The sequence below is a fragment of the Podarcis raffonei genome, chromosome 1 (assembly GCF_027172205.1).
Source record: "Podarcis raffonei isolate rPodRaf1 chromosome 1, rPodRaf1.pri, whole genome shotgun sequence".
Lineage (NCBI taxonomy): Eukaryota > Metazoa > Chordata > Lepidosauria > Squamata > Lacertidae > Podarcis > Podarcis raffonei.
In genome coordinates, this window is record NC_070602.1 from 56,949,152 (window position 1) to 56,964,476 (window position 15,325).

The 15,325-nt window shown below is 39.0% G+C and overlaps 1 protein-coding gene across 1 annotated transcript in view; it reads right to left on the reverse strand.

Moving 5' to 3' along the window:
- Positions 1 to 8,006: 8,006 nt before the first annotated feature.
- EHF (ETS homologous factor) overlaps positions 8,007 to 15,325 on the reverse strand; it is a 52,563-nt gene continuing 45,244 nt past the window's right edge. The window contains exons 7-9 of the mRNA XM_053388171.1: positions 15,088 to 15,150; positions 13,657 to 13,852; positions 8,007 to 12,862 (exon numbers count right to left, since the gene is read on the reverse strand). Coding sequence (XP_053244146.1) covers positions 12,763 to 12,862; positions 13,657 to 13,852; positions 15,088 to 15,150 — 359 coding nt within the window. The 3' untranslated portion in view covers positions 8,007 to 12,762. The remainder of the gene's footprint in view (positions 12,863 to 13,656; positions 13,853 to 15,087; positions 15,151 to 15,325) is intronic.

Sequence of the window (15,325 nt, forward strand, 5' to 3'; positions counted from 1 at the left end):
TCATCTGAACTGCCCAAACCTCACGTTGAAATGATGTTGTTTTAAAGTAGACTGAAAGTAGCTGCATTGGTTAATTATTTTGCTTCTCTTTACTTTTTGCATCCAGTATAGAAGGGAAGGAAAGACTGAAGGAGAAAAGGTTAGACAAAGAAGCAAGAGAAAGAAAAAGTTTTGGGTTTATGGAGGATTTTTTCTTCTATATTATTGTGCTCATGGTGACTCTGAATCCCCAGTGTGAGAGAGAGAAACTCCCTTTACCTCTGCCCTTCTCTTTTTCACAAAGTTCATATTGAAATAATGATCTTAATCCTCAAAAAGCAGCAATATTTTTGCTGGAGAAAGTTGCACAACTTGTGGTATGGACCAATGCCATGTATTAGCTGTGAAGCAAGGTTTGACGTAGCTAAAGAGCACCAACTACAATACTACATTTTATCAAAACCAAGCAGCATAACAATGCACACAGGGCTCTTGCAAATATATCAGACCCTTCAGATTTCAACCTGATAAAGACAATACAGAACAGAAATATAGGGTACAATATGTCTTCCTTTCCCAATAAATACACCTAGCAATTGTACTTTTCCTCTCAGCTAAATTCTTGGTCCACTAGTCAGAAATGCTGATTACCACTATGGGGGAAAGTTAATTTTGCATTATGTTAGGGATCAGGGACCTGCGGTTTAAAGAGTCTGTGCCACAAAAAGGAAAAAAATTAGGGGGAAACATACTCTTGGTTCTGGTACTTTCAATACTCCCATAATGTAAGTACACCTGTAATTTAACACTGTAAAACAAAATGTCAAGGTAAACCATCCCATAATGATCAAAGGAGATGTTTATTCCCCTCCCCAGGTTCTCCTTTGTTTCACATAACTTCTCCCCCCCCCCCCGAGTTTGAAATGCTTTGCAATGGCTGAGGTGATTAACTCCACCCTCGTAGTTCATTGAAAAGCTTACGATAAAACCTAAGAATAATTGAGAGCCTTTCATTGTCAATTTCAGCACAATACTCCTGTGAGATGAAAAAGAGAACTTGAGGCGGGGGCAGGGCAGGAGTGGTTCCAATTTCTTTTTTCCCAGTGAATTTTTGCACCAATTGACAGTTCAGTTGAAATCTCTGGCAGAGCAAAAACTAATCCTATTAGCACATAAACTGCAACTTCAGCTCTGTTTCAAGAAAGGGTTTCCCTGCTCCTCCCCCTTACTCTTTCTCATTCTTTCAACCAGGTTGTTCTAAAGACTCTATTTTTTACAAACAACTGCAAAGTTTATTCTGCATAGGTTATATCCCAAGAAATTTACTGTGTGTCAGTTGGGTGTTCTTTTTTGGAGAGGGGGGAAATTATGAATTAAACACCTTGAGTTTAGCCTGTATAAAAGGGGTGGGGAACCAGTGGCTCTGGAGGAGCTGTTGGACTACAACTCCCATCATCCCTAGCCCTTGACCATGCTGGCTGAGATTGGTGGGAGTTGGTGTATAAAGTGGCTTGTAGATTCACATACAACCATTGCAAATGCAGAATGAAACTCATCAGATAAAAGGCTATAATCCCATCATTATCTGCTCGGTGAACTAGACCTTTGAACTCTATCCCAACAATTTTCTCAAAGTTTCAGCAGCAATTCTAAAAGCACTTGAGAAGACACACATAGGATTGCACTGCTAATTTACTGTCAGAAGGATTATTCAGTTCAGTTTTAAGAAATTAAATATATATCAGCATGGCATACCCAATTCACATTTTAACATGCAGAAACTATAAAGCAAGGAATGATGAACTAAGAAGGGAATAGAACTACATGACATTTGGGAAGTGAAATAAGCTGATTTATTTATCTCTTTAGCTTACAGTGCATTTCTAATCATGTCTACTTAGAAGTAAGTCCGGCTGAATTTTTTTTTTAAATTATTTTCCTTGCTTGTTACATAACCAAGAAAAATAATACACAAAACAACACTGAAAAAGGGTACAACTTAAGACGGGAAGGAAAAAATAAAACTTACGGTATACAATTTGTTATTAAGATAAAAAGTATGACATAAATTTGTGATTGCAATTTCATGTTACAATAAAAATTAAAATCTCATGTTTTATACCCGACCTCCCATTTATCCCTTAATTCTTTTTACATATCTTTACTGCCATACCAAAATACTATTTTTTGTGTTAATATTTTCACAATTTATAAATATTTATGTTTATATAACCAATTGCTAAGAACTTCTGGGATCACTCAAAAGCTGTTACAGATCTTAACATGGTATAATTTTATTTAAAATATGTTCTGAAGGCCTCCCATTTGGATACAAATTCAGTTCTCAGTTTATTGTTTATTTTTCCTGAAAGACTGTCTAATTCTGCATATTCAGACAATTTTTGAATCCACTCTTGTCTAGAAGAAATTATGTCACTCTTCCACCTTGTAGCTATAAGGACTCTCACTGCCACTGTTGCATACAAATAAAGATCTCTACATTTTTAAGGAATATCTGTATCAGTGATGCCCAACAGATATGCCTCTGGTTTCCTAGTACAGTGGTACCTCTGGTTGCGAACAGGATCCATTCCGGAGGCCCGTTTGCAACATGAAAAGCCTGCAACCTGAAGCGCTGTATCTGTGCAGGTGTGCGACGTGATTTGGCACTTGTGCACATGCACGAAGTGTGATTTGGCACTTGTGCACATGCGCGAGCAGCAAAACCCGTAAGTAACAGTAACCCTTTCCGGTACTTTGCCACGGGATGCAACCTGAAAAAACGTAACATGAAGCAAATGTAACATGAGGTATGACTGTAAATGAGATTCTTAACATTTTTTCTAGTTCAAAGTGGATTTCCTCCCAAAATTTCTTTATTTTGCTACATTGCCACCATTTTGCTAAATTGCCACAGTGAGTCTGGCTGAATTCAATGGGGCTTACTCCCAGATAAAGTTCCTGTGAGCATGCAGCCTAAATGTATTAGTGCTTTAGTATTCACTGTAATTAACAAAAAATTAAAACAATAATCAGAAACAGAAACTGAAAAAGGATTCAGTTTAGAAGTTGACCTGTTTGTGAGAGACCTCTAAAAATGTTTACTATTCCTAGCATAATACTATGAACTTGCCTTTTTATTTAATCAGGATCCTTCAAATCAGCAGTAAATCTAGGTAGAACTTTGATAGAACTCAATATGCTCCTTGTTTTCTATGGGTAAGATTGATGCTCCCCCCCCTTCACTGCAATGAACAACTAAGAGTTGAGGCCATATAAGTTGCAACACAAAAAAATTTATTATCAAGCTGTTCCAGACTAAAACAAATGACCTAGAGGTAAATGGCTTCTGAGCTCATTAACCTTGAACCATCTAATCTTTTGTTTATGGTTTCTGCTTTCAGTGAAGTTCAGCATCACCCTTACCTGAGCAGAATCAAATATAAATAATATTATGAGATAAACAAAAGAACCAGTATGTACTTTACCATAAAGCAAGTAAAAAAACCCCCAGAATAAATTATAAATATTACATACACAATGCAGATGTTTGTTTATTGAATCTGTGACATTAATTCAATTTAATTCTGCTCACCACTTCAAATGAGTCTCATGATTTGAGGGACTAACTCATATAATTCTGATTGAGTGGCCTCTAGGTTATTTCAATTGGGAGATTTATAAAACTGTGTGCTTTAGCTGCTTTGTACAGCCTGCTGCTCTCATCAACATGACTTGAGGTGTGTGTGTGTAAAAACTCCTTCTGCAATGACCCTGACAAACACATTGAATTCTGAGACTTCCAAGGGTTGGGAAGTTTATCACAGAAATGCATACACACTCACACCCCAGTACTTTGCTTACTGCCATTGAACAGGGATTGACTTTGAAGGAAGCAAGATTCTATCAAATGAGAGACATTTGGGAAATGATTGTTGAATCAAATATGTCTAGAAACATTTGAGGACAAAAGTAGGTGTTATGGGAGCCACCGATCGCCCTCTATCCTTTCCCCCGGACTATAGTTCAGTGGTAGAGCTCATGCTTTCTAGGCAGAAGGTCCCAAATCCAATCCATCATGTCTCCTGGTAAAAGGGCCAGGAAACAGCAAGTGGGAAAGACTGCTCTGCCTGAGTTGCTGGAGATCCTCTGCCAGTGCAAGTACTGGGCTAAATGAACCATAGTCTGGCATGTTTTGAGGCAGCTTATTCCATGTTCTATGATAGCCTTTGCCAACCTTGTGCCTTCCAGATGTGCCTCCAAACTGGCTGGGGCAGATGAGAGTTGTACTCAAAAACATCTGGAAGGCATCAAGCTGACAAAATAAATTTTATGGTAGAAGAGCATGTCCTACAACTGTTACTCTAAAATGTACAGTGTGCTATGATGCCACCATGCAGTGGTTTCATCCTCCCCTACAAGTAGCATCCCATGAAGCCGTGTGGGCAGGGGAAAACACACAAGGTGAAGCTTTTGGTGGTAGCAAAATAGCTTTCATAACACCTTGCTCTGGTGCTTGTGAGCAGTGCTGAACTACACTACTTTCCCTCTTCCCACAGCATAATTGAAAATTCAAAAACAAATGCTTCTTCAGCAGAAAAGGCTAGCTTCTTGAGACACTCTGCATTTAGCATTTAAATTGGCACCTCAGAATTGGTTATACTGAAATCTCCTGGGTGCCATTCTGTTTTGTTTTAATAAAGCTAGTTATCTTTCCAAGGTATTAATTCATAGACAAACATCAGGAAAGAAAGGAGGAGGACATCATATGGGGGAGCTGAGAAAACTGGAATCACAAAGAGAGTATCTGACAATGGCTGGTGTGGTGTGGTGGTTAGTGTTAGATTAGGACTTGGGAGACCAGGATTAAAATCCCTGCTTGGCCATGAAAATCGCTGGCTGTCCTTGGTCGAGTCACTGCCTCTCAGTTTAACCTACCACACAGGATTGTTGTGGAGCTTAAATGATATGGAGAGAGAACCACATGGATCAACTTGAGTTCCTTGACTGGCAAACTGCCTTGCAAAATTCAGAAATGTGTGAATTTTGCAGGATGGCTGTATTTTGGTTCTTGGGCTCTTTTGGAAAGTCCAGATTACAGCAGTTCACCCATAAATGCAAAGTGAATTGATTTTCTTCCACATCCCTTGTCCCAAGTAGTTTTCTTGGGAAGAATTGTTGGAATAAATTCTATTTGTTAAAACTGATACCAACAAATGCCTGTGCAGTTGTTTTCAGGAGTATTAAAGTGAAGCCATCTAAATACTGCTTCATTTATTCTTCAAAAATGTGCTTTAACCCACTTTTATGTAGTAGCTCTTCACTTGTGGAATGCTCTCCCCAGAGAGGCTCGCCTGGTGCCGTCATTACATATCTTTAGGTGTGAGGCAAAAACATCCCTCTTCTCCCAGGCCTTTTCAACTGTGTGTGCATGTGTGGTAGGGGGTTATTGTTTGTTACTGCATCATGTTTTTTCATCACCATCATTTTCAAATACAATTTTCTTTTCACATTAATTTTGGAGCATGGCTAGAGAAAACCACAGCAGAACTTCACTACAGTAAGGCTGGGATCTGCTGCCTGACTCTTCATGAAGATACAGTTTCTAGATGCTATGATGCCCCATTTTATCTCTATTGGCTGTGGATTTGGCAACACCAACAGAGCGGAAAAAGCAGTCCTTTTTCATGCTTACTGCTTTCATGAATTTACCATAGCGTTTATGTAGCTTGAAGTCACTTATTGCTTCTGCTATGAGAAAATCCTTCCAACTTTAATTGCCAAAGTGGTTAAGAGCTATTACAGAAATTCAGTGTTTTTCATCTACTTTAGATCATCCCTAAGCTACAGGATGAATGCCAGCAGAGTCATTGTTTTGAACTACCATAGCCAAGATGTTGCAAGATGTTGCAATTATCCATTTTCCTTGTGGTTTCTTTTCATTGGCATCCAAGCTCTTTGAGTGATTGATGTGGTGATGTGCCATTCAAGATGAGCACAATGCCATTTAAAAACAACAACACAACAACAGAGGATGAAGTCAACAGGTGAATATCTATTACAACACATCTACCCATATTAGTTAAAATGCACTTGCCTCTATCAGGTCTATCTGAAAACTCAGCATAGCTGTAATTGCTCTTTGACTCTGGAAGTTGCACCTTGAGTGGCTTTGGGTACCACATAATGAACCTTATACCTTATAATTATGAAACCACCAGATCTTGTAAGTCTTAATACTAGATACCTAATACGGGCCAATCCAAGATCTGCTCTGTTACAGCTCATAAGAGAGTGATCTCACATGACTGATGGGACAACATCCATTGGGGCAAGGAATTGTACCAATTGCTGCTGCTTCACCAACAATATGCATTCTTCTCCTTGCACTGCAGGAATGTTTCCCTGCTCTTGCTGTGAAAGACAGGGAATATGGTAGTATTCTTTTTGCCGCTATTCCTGCACATTGAGCTAAACTGTCTGATCAGAAGCACAGTTACATCCATACCTGCCATTTTTTCTGAACCTCAGCTTGAATGGGGGAGATTTAGATTATGCTGTGGCTAACCTGTTGCACTGCAGTGTTATCTGTGGTGTTGCCGTATCTTTCTGAAGAACTAGTTGGCAGTGATGTTTCTTACTTGAAATACATTTGTAGCATTTGGCCAGCCTCCTCCAACCTGTTGCCCCAAGGTGCTCTGGACTATAACTCTCATAAGCTCCAGCCAGCACAGCCATATGGAAGAAGCAGAGGTGGCTGCATCAGCAGTGTTGGGGATTCTAGGACAGCATGGGATGCAATGCATATTTGCTGAGAATGAAGTCCCGTGCTCTCTCATGTCTTGCATAGGACTGTAGTCAAAACTGAGCCAATGCAAGCAGTTTGGATGGGGTGGGAATTGCAGAAGGGTCTCTCCTGGTTCTTCCTTGTTTGCCCTCCCATCTCAACAATTAGCTCTGCACATGTTGTTCTGAAGAACTATGCAAGCTTTGGATGTCTGATGGATCATTAGAATGCTAGGATAGTTCACAGCAGCCCAAACAGGTTTGACCAAAATCCTCAGAAATGTTTGCCTATTTTTTTCTGAATGGCTGTTCCCTATTCAAATCAAGAAGCTGGAGGTAGTTAGAGTAATCAATTTCTCCTTAGCTCATATTTACAAATTATAGGGGAGGTTCTATGGGTATATCTATGTATCTATCTATCATCTATCTATCTATCATCAATACATTTGTCTTGCAGAATTTGCCTTGTTGTTGAGAGGTCTATCTGGGCATGAGACAAATAAGTCCCAGATGCTTTCTAGCCTGAAGGTAATTTCAACATGGAAGCTTCATAATATTTTACATATCCATTGCAAAGCTATTAAAGTAATCTGGCAAGTATAACAGGTGAATCATCTAGTGCTGGATGGTCTGATGAGATCTTACCAGTCTCAAGAATTGCATATGTTATGCTAGAGGACTCTGATATTAAAGAGGTGTTGCTAATTAAAACAGATGAGATTTAGTTATGCTGATGAGAACATGATGTGAAATAGATATGATGAACTGAGAGCTGGGAGAATGTCATTGTGTCTACTGATGTCAATAGAAATGTGGTTATTAATTTTGCTGGACCAATGTTTACCAGTGAAGGCTTATGTTGTTTTCTGAACTGTGCCCAGAGAGATTGTGAACAGAAATCGGTATGAGTCATAATTCAAAAGAAACTTTTTAACTGAAACATAGGAATCATTTCTGTCAGGAATATGTGACAGATAAAATAAAAGATAATTTATTTCCTCTTCCAAAATGCTAACATTGCCCACTTGTGAATAAATGCCCATCTTTATTCATTCTGTTTTGTTAGATTCCAACTGAAGCCGTCTAAACTGTCTAAAGACAGAGATGCCTCAAACTGCCATGACTCTAATTTCCTACTTCACATCTTGCCTTATCAAGACTATATTATTTCTTTCTCAAGCAACTGCCATGAGCGAAATTCAAATTATTTATTTAAAAAAAAAACCACAGGAAGCAAAGAAAAGCATTGTTTTAATTAGCATTCATAAACAGAAATCAGTGTTAAGCATTTTATGGCACTTCTGTGACAGTATTTAATCTGACATTTGAAGCAAAAATACCCAAAGTATTGTCCTGTTGGAAAACATTTAGACAGCAAAGATGGAGCAACAAACTGAGATTATTCAGCAACATGAAAGCTGGAATGCTAAGCATATAAATGTCCCAACATTTAACTTGACATTCAGCAGCTCCCAATAAGTATCTTTTAAAAAGCTCACTGTGGCTACAATCCTATGTGCATGTACTGAGGAGCACTGAACAAGGTGAAACTTATTTGTGAATAAACAAGCACAGAATCAGACTGCACCGTACACAAAAAAATATGTGCTAAGAAAGCTTGTTTAGGTAGCAAACAACACAGACAGATCGCACAACAAATTCTTTGACCATGTGATTTGCTTGCAACCAATATAAATATAGAAACACCTTTATCCTATATAGAACTTTATGCATATTAAAAATATGCTAAAATAAAAAATATATACAAATCTTACCAGAGTAATATTATATATATATATATATAAACCTTTTGTTTTTGTTTTGTTTTTTTAAAAAATCATCACTCCATTGCTTGCCAACATACCGTATTAGAACAGCAATCTCAGAAATGTCTTTATGATATAAACATTCATATAAACATCCTGTTGGTTAGAGATGGTAAAAAGTTTATTTTTGGCTGGGACCGCATGTGCTTGGCAAGATCTGTGGCAGTTAATAAATCTATTGTCTCTGTTTATAGCAGAGTAAATCTTAGGTTTCTTCTGTTTCCAAATCTATAGAGTCCTGAAATCAAATGAAGTCCTGAACAATAGCGGGAAATATCTCATACTATTATTCAGTATCGTGGATTGATATTATAGGATTGAGAAATAATCGAATGAAGGTTGTTTATGAACTCAGAAAGAGACTATTCCCGCAGTTCCTGCTCATTATAAGAGGAAGAACTGTTCCTCATCTTCTCTACACTACAAATTTATGCTGGTTTTATGCTAGTTTCTACCAAAGACTCCTGTATAGCCGGGATAGGGAACCTATGCTTTCCAGGTGCAGTTGGTCTTCACTTGCCCACGCAGCATGGACATAATCAGGGATGATAGGAGTTGTAGTCCAACGACATATGGACGGCCACTGGTTCTCCACCCCTGTTGCATAGTACGGGAAGGGGGTGCTGAGATAAATCACTAGACCCTCTCATAGAATTTTGGTTCCTAGGGATTGCTGGGACGAGAGAACAACTATTTTACCGATGCAAATATGTAGTCTTATGTCCTAAAGGTTCACACCTAATTACAATATCTCTGCAAACTGAGGAGCTGCTGGGAACAGTCTAGCTCCCGTAAAATTGTCATCAAAGAAGTATTTTTACATGATGGCATAATTATAAGTAGTTACCACAAGATCTATGTGACAGTGAAATAGCAGCATTAGTCAATGTGGATTACTTCCAAGAATTCCAAAGCAAGAAAGGTGTGGGACAAAATAAGAAACCAGAAAGGACTAAGCTAATTTAACCAGCTGAGGGCTTGAATTCGAGCCAACACAATAATTAAATACTAACACAACTGTCAGCCATTTTGTATGTAGCACAGAAATTCTTTTAATTACCTTCTCATATTACATATTACAGAAGAAGGCACATACAGTTTGCACGTAACGTTATCCAAGCCAAGGATAGTTATAAATGACTGAAAGTACAGATACTTTTCTCCTCCTCAAGTCCTCCTGCTGCTATGCTATCCTAAAGCTAAGGCATGGCTTGGGTTTGGCATTATGTCTGATCCCAGGCTCATGGTTTGTCAAGCTCCAAACAAGCCACAAATATTGCCAAGGTTTGTTCTTGACCCCACATTCATGATTTGTTGGGGAAAACAAATTATGAGCTCAGATTCAGACGTAATGCGAAGCTAAACCATGGCTTAGCTCCGGGAAGCAGGGCAACGCTTTGCCATAGTTTGCTTAGCTTTGTGTGTGATCTGGGCCATCGTGTAGTGCTATTCTTTTATTCCCAAGCACTGATAAATTAGAAGTACAAAATTATCCATTCAGTGTGTTTCATTCATTAGGACTATAGATTGGCTATAAATGTGTATAACCTTTTGGCTCAGAAACACTCCATACTGGTAATTCCCAACAGTGACAAATCCAACCCATCACCTAACATTTATGCAGGATCAGATAATTGGTTAGATGCGGGGACCCATGAAGTTAACAATGGCAATAGGAAGCAAGCTGGGGTGGTGGAATCTGATTCAGAGACAGAACAAATGTTAAGTCAAGAAAAAGACACAAGAAGAAAAGGCTTGCTTTGACGGCTGGAGTCCTATGATTTCATTTGTAAATAAGATGAACCTGCCTCCACCCACCTTATGTAAAGTAAAAAATGTCACATAACTATAACTGATGGTGACAGCTTTGGCAATAACTGAGCAGGAAAAGGTGTTGTCTCCCTGACATGCCTATGTGTGTTTTTCTGCAAAGACCAAAGAGGGAGGCACAAAAGCTTACGCCATAATCAACTCATTGACCTTTAAGGCTGTAGAAGACTTGGATGATTCTGCAAAAACCTGACCAAGTCCCCCAGTAGCCTTGACAGCTTTGTGCTGTGCTCTGTTGCTTTATTCTTCCATTATATACCTAGAAAACGAGCTATCACCTTCCATCTAAGAACTTTAAAAGGAAACTTTGAAATTAAGACTCCAGTTTGGATTTAAATCATGTGGGCAAATATAAATGAGCCCAAAGTGACCATTTTTAAGTTAAGCACTTGCAACAATTGCCTAATTTCCCCTGATAGGGTAAATCTGTGTCTAGACCATATCATTTCACAGTGCCTGTAAGTGCTCATGTGACGGAATGGTCTTCCATAAAAAAAGAAAAACAAAGAAATCGTTACAAAAAGAAATTAGATGTAAGGTTCTACCCTAGGCTTCTCCTTGAGACGTCAGTTTTCTCATTGAGATGGAAGGAGTGGCCTTTGAATGGAGGAGAATTCAACTATGGAATGTGGTGCAGTCAGGATCTCACCTGAGTGAGAACTAGGCCAACATGTATATATAGCAGGCAGAAACAGAATTTTTGAGTGCTTGATGAACAGTTTGTATTAGGCAAGGAGTAGATAATCTTGCCCCTTCCAGATTTTGCCATACCACAAGTTCCACAATCTCTGGCAATTAGCCATGCTGGCTGTGACTGCCAGAGTTCAGAAACATTTGGCAGGCCCCAAATCTCCATCAGACCATTGTTAGATTTTGATATATATATATATTTGTATATGGTTACATTTCTATCCTGCTCTTACTCTTACATTTGAGCAGGAATTATACCCATATTAAGTCGAAACATAAGAAGGTACTATATACAGAGTCAGACCATTTGGCTCAGTATTGTCTACAATGACTGGCACCACCAAGGCTTCAGGCAGGAGCCTCTCAACCCTACTGGAAGATTCTGGAAATTGAACCTAAGATTGTTTGCATGGAAAGAATGTGCTCCCCCACAGAACTACAGCCCTTCTCTGTATGAGGATTACATCTGACCAAAAAGTTGACTTTTTGACAGAGATTTTGGCACAGTGATTGCCTAAGATACTCAAATGTGTCTCAAGTTAACAGCCAACCACTTCTTCAATGGGGTGCTGTCCAGGTATTGTTGGACTCCAACTCCCATCAGCCCCTGCCAGCATAGTCAATTGGCAGGAGTGATGGGAGTTGCATTTCAACAACTTGTACCAGGTTGGGGAAGGCTGTCACCACGAGTTTTTTGGGTTTTTTTAATAAGCTAGCTAAGCATTCATAAAACTGGTAATCAAATTCCACTAAAAAATACAAAATTATTATTAATAATAATAATTGAGTTTATATACCACCCTATACCCAGAGGCCTCAGGGTGGTTCACAGAACAAAAGAATACCCTTTTACTGAGATCATGGATTCTCATGTTCCAGGACAGTTATTTGAACAAACAGTCTTTCATCCAGGAACATGAATCCATCTCTTAAATTGAGGGTCAAGAACGGAGACCAAGACAGGGCAAGGGCACATTGACTACAGAAATAATATCCCACAGTCATCATATTCCACAGTTTTACTCAGCTATCTCTAAAACAGACACAAGATTTGAGTGGCCAGATCTTCTCATATGATCCTGGCACTGTGATAAAGGATATAGATCAACCTTTCATAACCTCACACCTTCCAGATGTTTTAGACTACAACTCCCCTTGTTACTGACCATTTGCCACAATATCTGGAAGGCTCCAGGTTGGGGAAGGGCAATATATAGATGCATCCTAATTTCTCTTACATGCAGAAAGCAATAGTCCTTATTTTCAGGCTCTGAAGTAAAAAGTAATGCCCTGTGAGTTCATCTTAGTACATTCTTCTCTCACAGTATTGTTATAAATCACATTTCTCTTGGAATACATTTTTTAAAGTCTTCACAAGAAAGGAAAACACATCCCCAAACACAACCATACAGCATTATATCATAGGTCACAGAAAACTGTGTACAGCTTTCCCCATAGAAGGACATATGTCAAATAAAATAACTTCAACATCAATAAACCATAGTGTTCCTTCTTCCCATTAGAAGTAGATTTCTGCCCGTCCTCCCTCAATTTTTTGTACATAAATAGAAGAAAATAGTCTCTGAAATATTTACATCCATGACAAGTTCCCGGTGGTGAAAATTTGTACAGTTGTTTTTAAAGTGGATCCTTAGTTCTCATTTTCTCTCCAACCACGGGCATTCTTTCCAAATTTATATACTAGTCTCCGACCATCTACACGTTCGAGAATTTCTCTTTTGTAATAGTATCTGTTAAAAAGGAGCAATGAAGTTGGATATATCAGAACTGTCTAATGAATGGTTGCTGAATTTCCCCCTGAACTCAAATTAAAATTGGATTTGGCAAATTAAGTTATTCCTCTTCCCCAAACAGAAAATAGGTGAGCTTATTTGAAGGCTGATTCATAGGGGATTCAGAACCCACTGCATGATGTGATCAGGAGTGCAACAGGGTCTAGAAACCCCAAACTCCATCCACAAGCTACTGTGGGAGACCCACCACCCACTTTCCGGGGAAGGTCAGAGCAGGAACAGGCAAGTGTAATCCCCCTGCCCCAACAAATATTGACTCATTAGTTTACTGAACACAGAGGCTCAAAGTAACATAGCTCAATATGAAATCAATATGAAATTAGGCATACTTTAAATCAATGAAACCAATTAACTCACAGAGATTTAAGTATTCCTAACTTGGTTGGAATTGTGACAATTCTCTGTGATAGCCACTAGGCCAATAAAAGGCTACATGCAACATTTTGCAATATCATGCATCACAGTTTTTCAAATATCAGTCGGTGTGGTTATTTATATTTCATTGGAACTCCTACATCAAGGATGAGGAAGCAGTGCCCTCCAAATGTTGGCTTATAACTACCAAAATCCAGGACCATTGGTCTTGCTGGGCCAATGGGCCTTGGACAAAATATAGGAGGGCCACGTGCTCAACTCTCCTGCTCTATATCAAATACATTGATCACGCCGTAGGATTCCAAACTAAGCACAGTTACTCTGTGCCCAAACTTTCTCCCTTCTTGTTAACCTACCTCATGGCACGGCTGAGTTTCTCATAAGTCATGCTGCTATTGTTTTTCTTCTTTCCCCACAGCTGAGCTACTGCCTCAGATTTTAAGAATCTGAAGATGCCTTCAGACCGGTCCTCCCATTTTATCAAGCCTGGATTCTTCTCCGGATGCAGGAGAATGTCTCGGATAAATTCCCACAAGTGAGTCCCTCGAGGAGCTAAAATAAAATGAAATACAATGAAAAGTTATCCACAGCAACAACTACTACATGGGGATAATCCTTTCCCCCCCCCAGTTCCTAATAGGAGGTCATCCCTTATGCTGTGTATAGAAATAACCAATAGTTCTCTGAACAGGTGAAAAATTAGATGGTATATTGTCCTTAGACAAGCATATCGATCTAGGAGAGTTAGAAAATTTTCTGACCACAGGAAGCATCATTTGGTGTCAGGCAAAAGACATGCTACACTGCAGCTGTGTATAAAGAAGCCCAAAGGCTCTTCCTTCTGCCTCTGAAAGCATACTTAGAGGGAAGCAATTTGCAGTGGATAATTGACAAGAGGAAAGAGAGTGCTCGATCTTTCTCAACCAAGCCACATTTCCCTGAAACACCCCCCACTAACTGTTTAGCTGAGGACAGTTTGAAAAGCAGAAGAGAACAACATGCAGTTTATCTCCTCCATCCCCACCAATGGCAAATGTTTAATCAATGAAAGATTCAATCCATGCCTACCACTACAAAGTTTACATTTCTATGAAAGAATGACATCTTGGCTAACAAGCCATCTCCTACAAGTTTATTTGTAGTATTGAGGTTCTCACTAAGGACAAATACCTAACTCATTTTTGTTTTTGTCTCTAATTTCAGATCGTAGAGTCTTTTCTGCAAATCAGTTACGTTCAGTGTTATTTCCTGTACTCTTCTCTGCTTTGAATGAAGGGGAAATATGCAACTGAGCCCAGTTCAAATGGGACATTCTGAGAAGAACTCCCAAATTAGTACCAGACTCTGAATGGTCATCCTCATGGGAATAGGAGCAGATAAAAAGAGCAGTTGTGTGCTTTTTTGAGCATTGTAGTTGTCTAACCACCTAACTCATCTCCAGATACAGTGGGGGAAGGTTAAAGTTGCATAGCTGGCAAGCTACAACATTCAAACAAATGTCTTAAAGTACATTCCTTACTTTGACTGGACAGTGAAGGTGAAGGGGATGTTCATAGCCAAGGCTATCATGTTGCCATTTATCCCTAGGAGATAATGCTTAAAAGAGTATAATAGAGTAGGACCTTCAGGTTTTTTCTCAGACATTTAAATTCTAATGAAGTTTACAGTGGGCATTTTGTGTGCAATTCCTTTTCTGTTGGTTCTGGTTCTCTTCACTATCCGTTATGTCAGTAAATATTTGCTCAGCCCCACCTTACCGGGCAATAGTTCTGTAGTAGCTAACTTACTGTGTTTCTTGCTGTGAGATTTTGGAAGGTGATCTTGTGTTTTTTTCAGCCCTGAAGCATCTTCTGTAACAGAAAAGGGGGGTAGGTCAGTTCTTCCACCTGTTCTGGCACACACACTCATGACCCTGTTTCTAGAAACAATCACATGATAAGCCATATCTACACAAAAATGTATTGTTTATATTCTGTTCTCAAAGTAGCTCGCAAGATGAAGAAACATAGCATAAAAGTACATTTT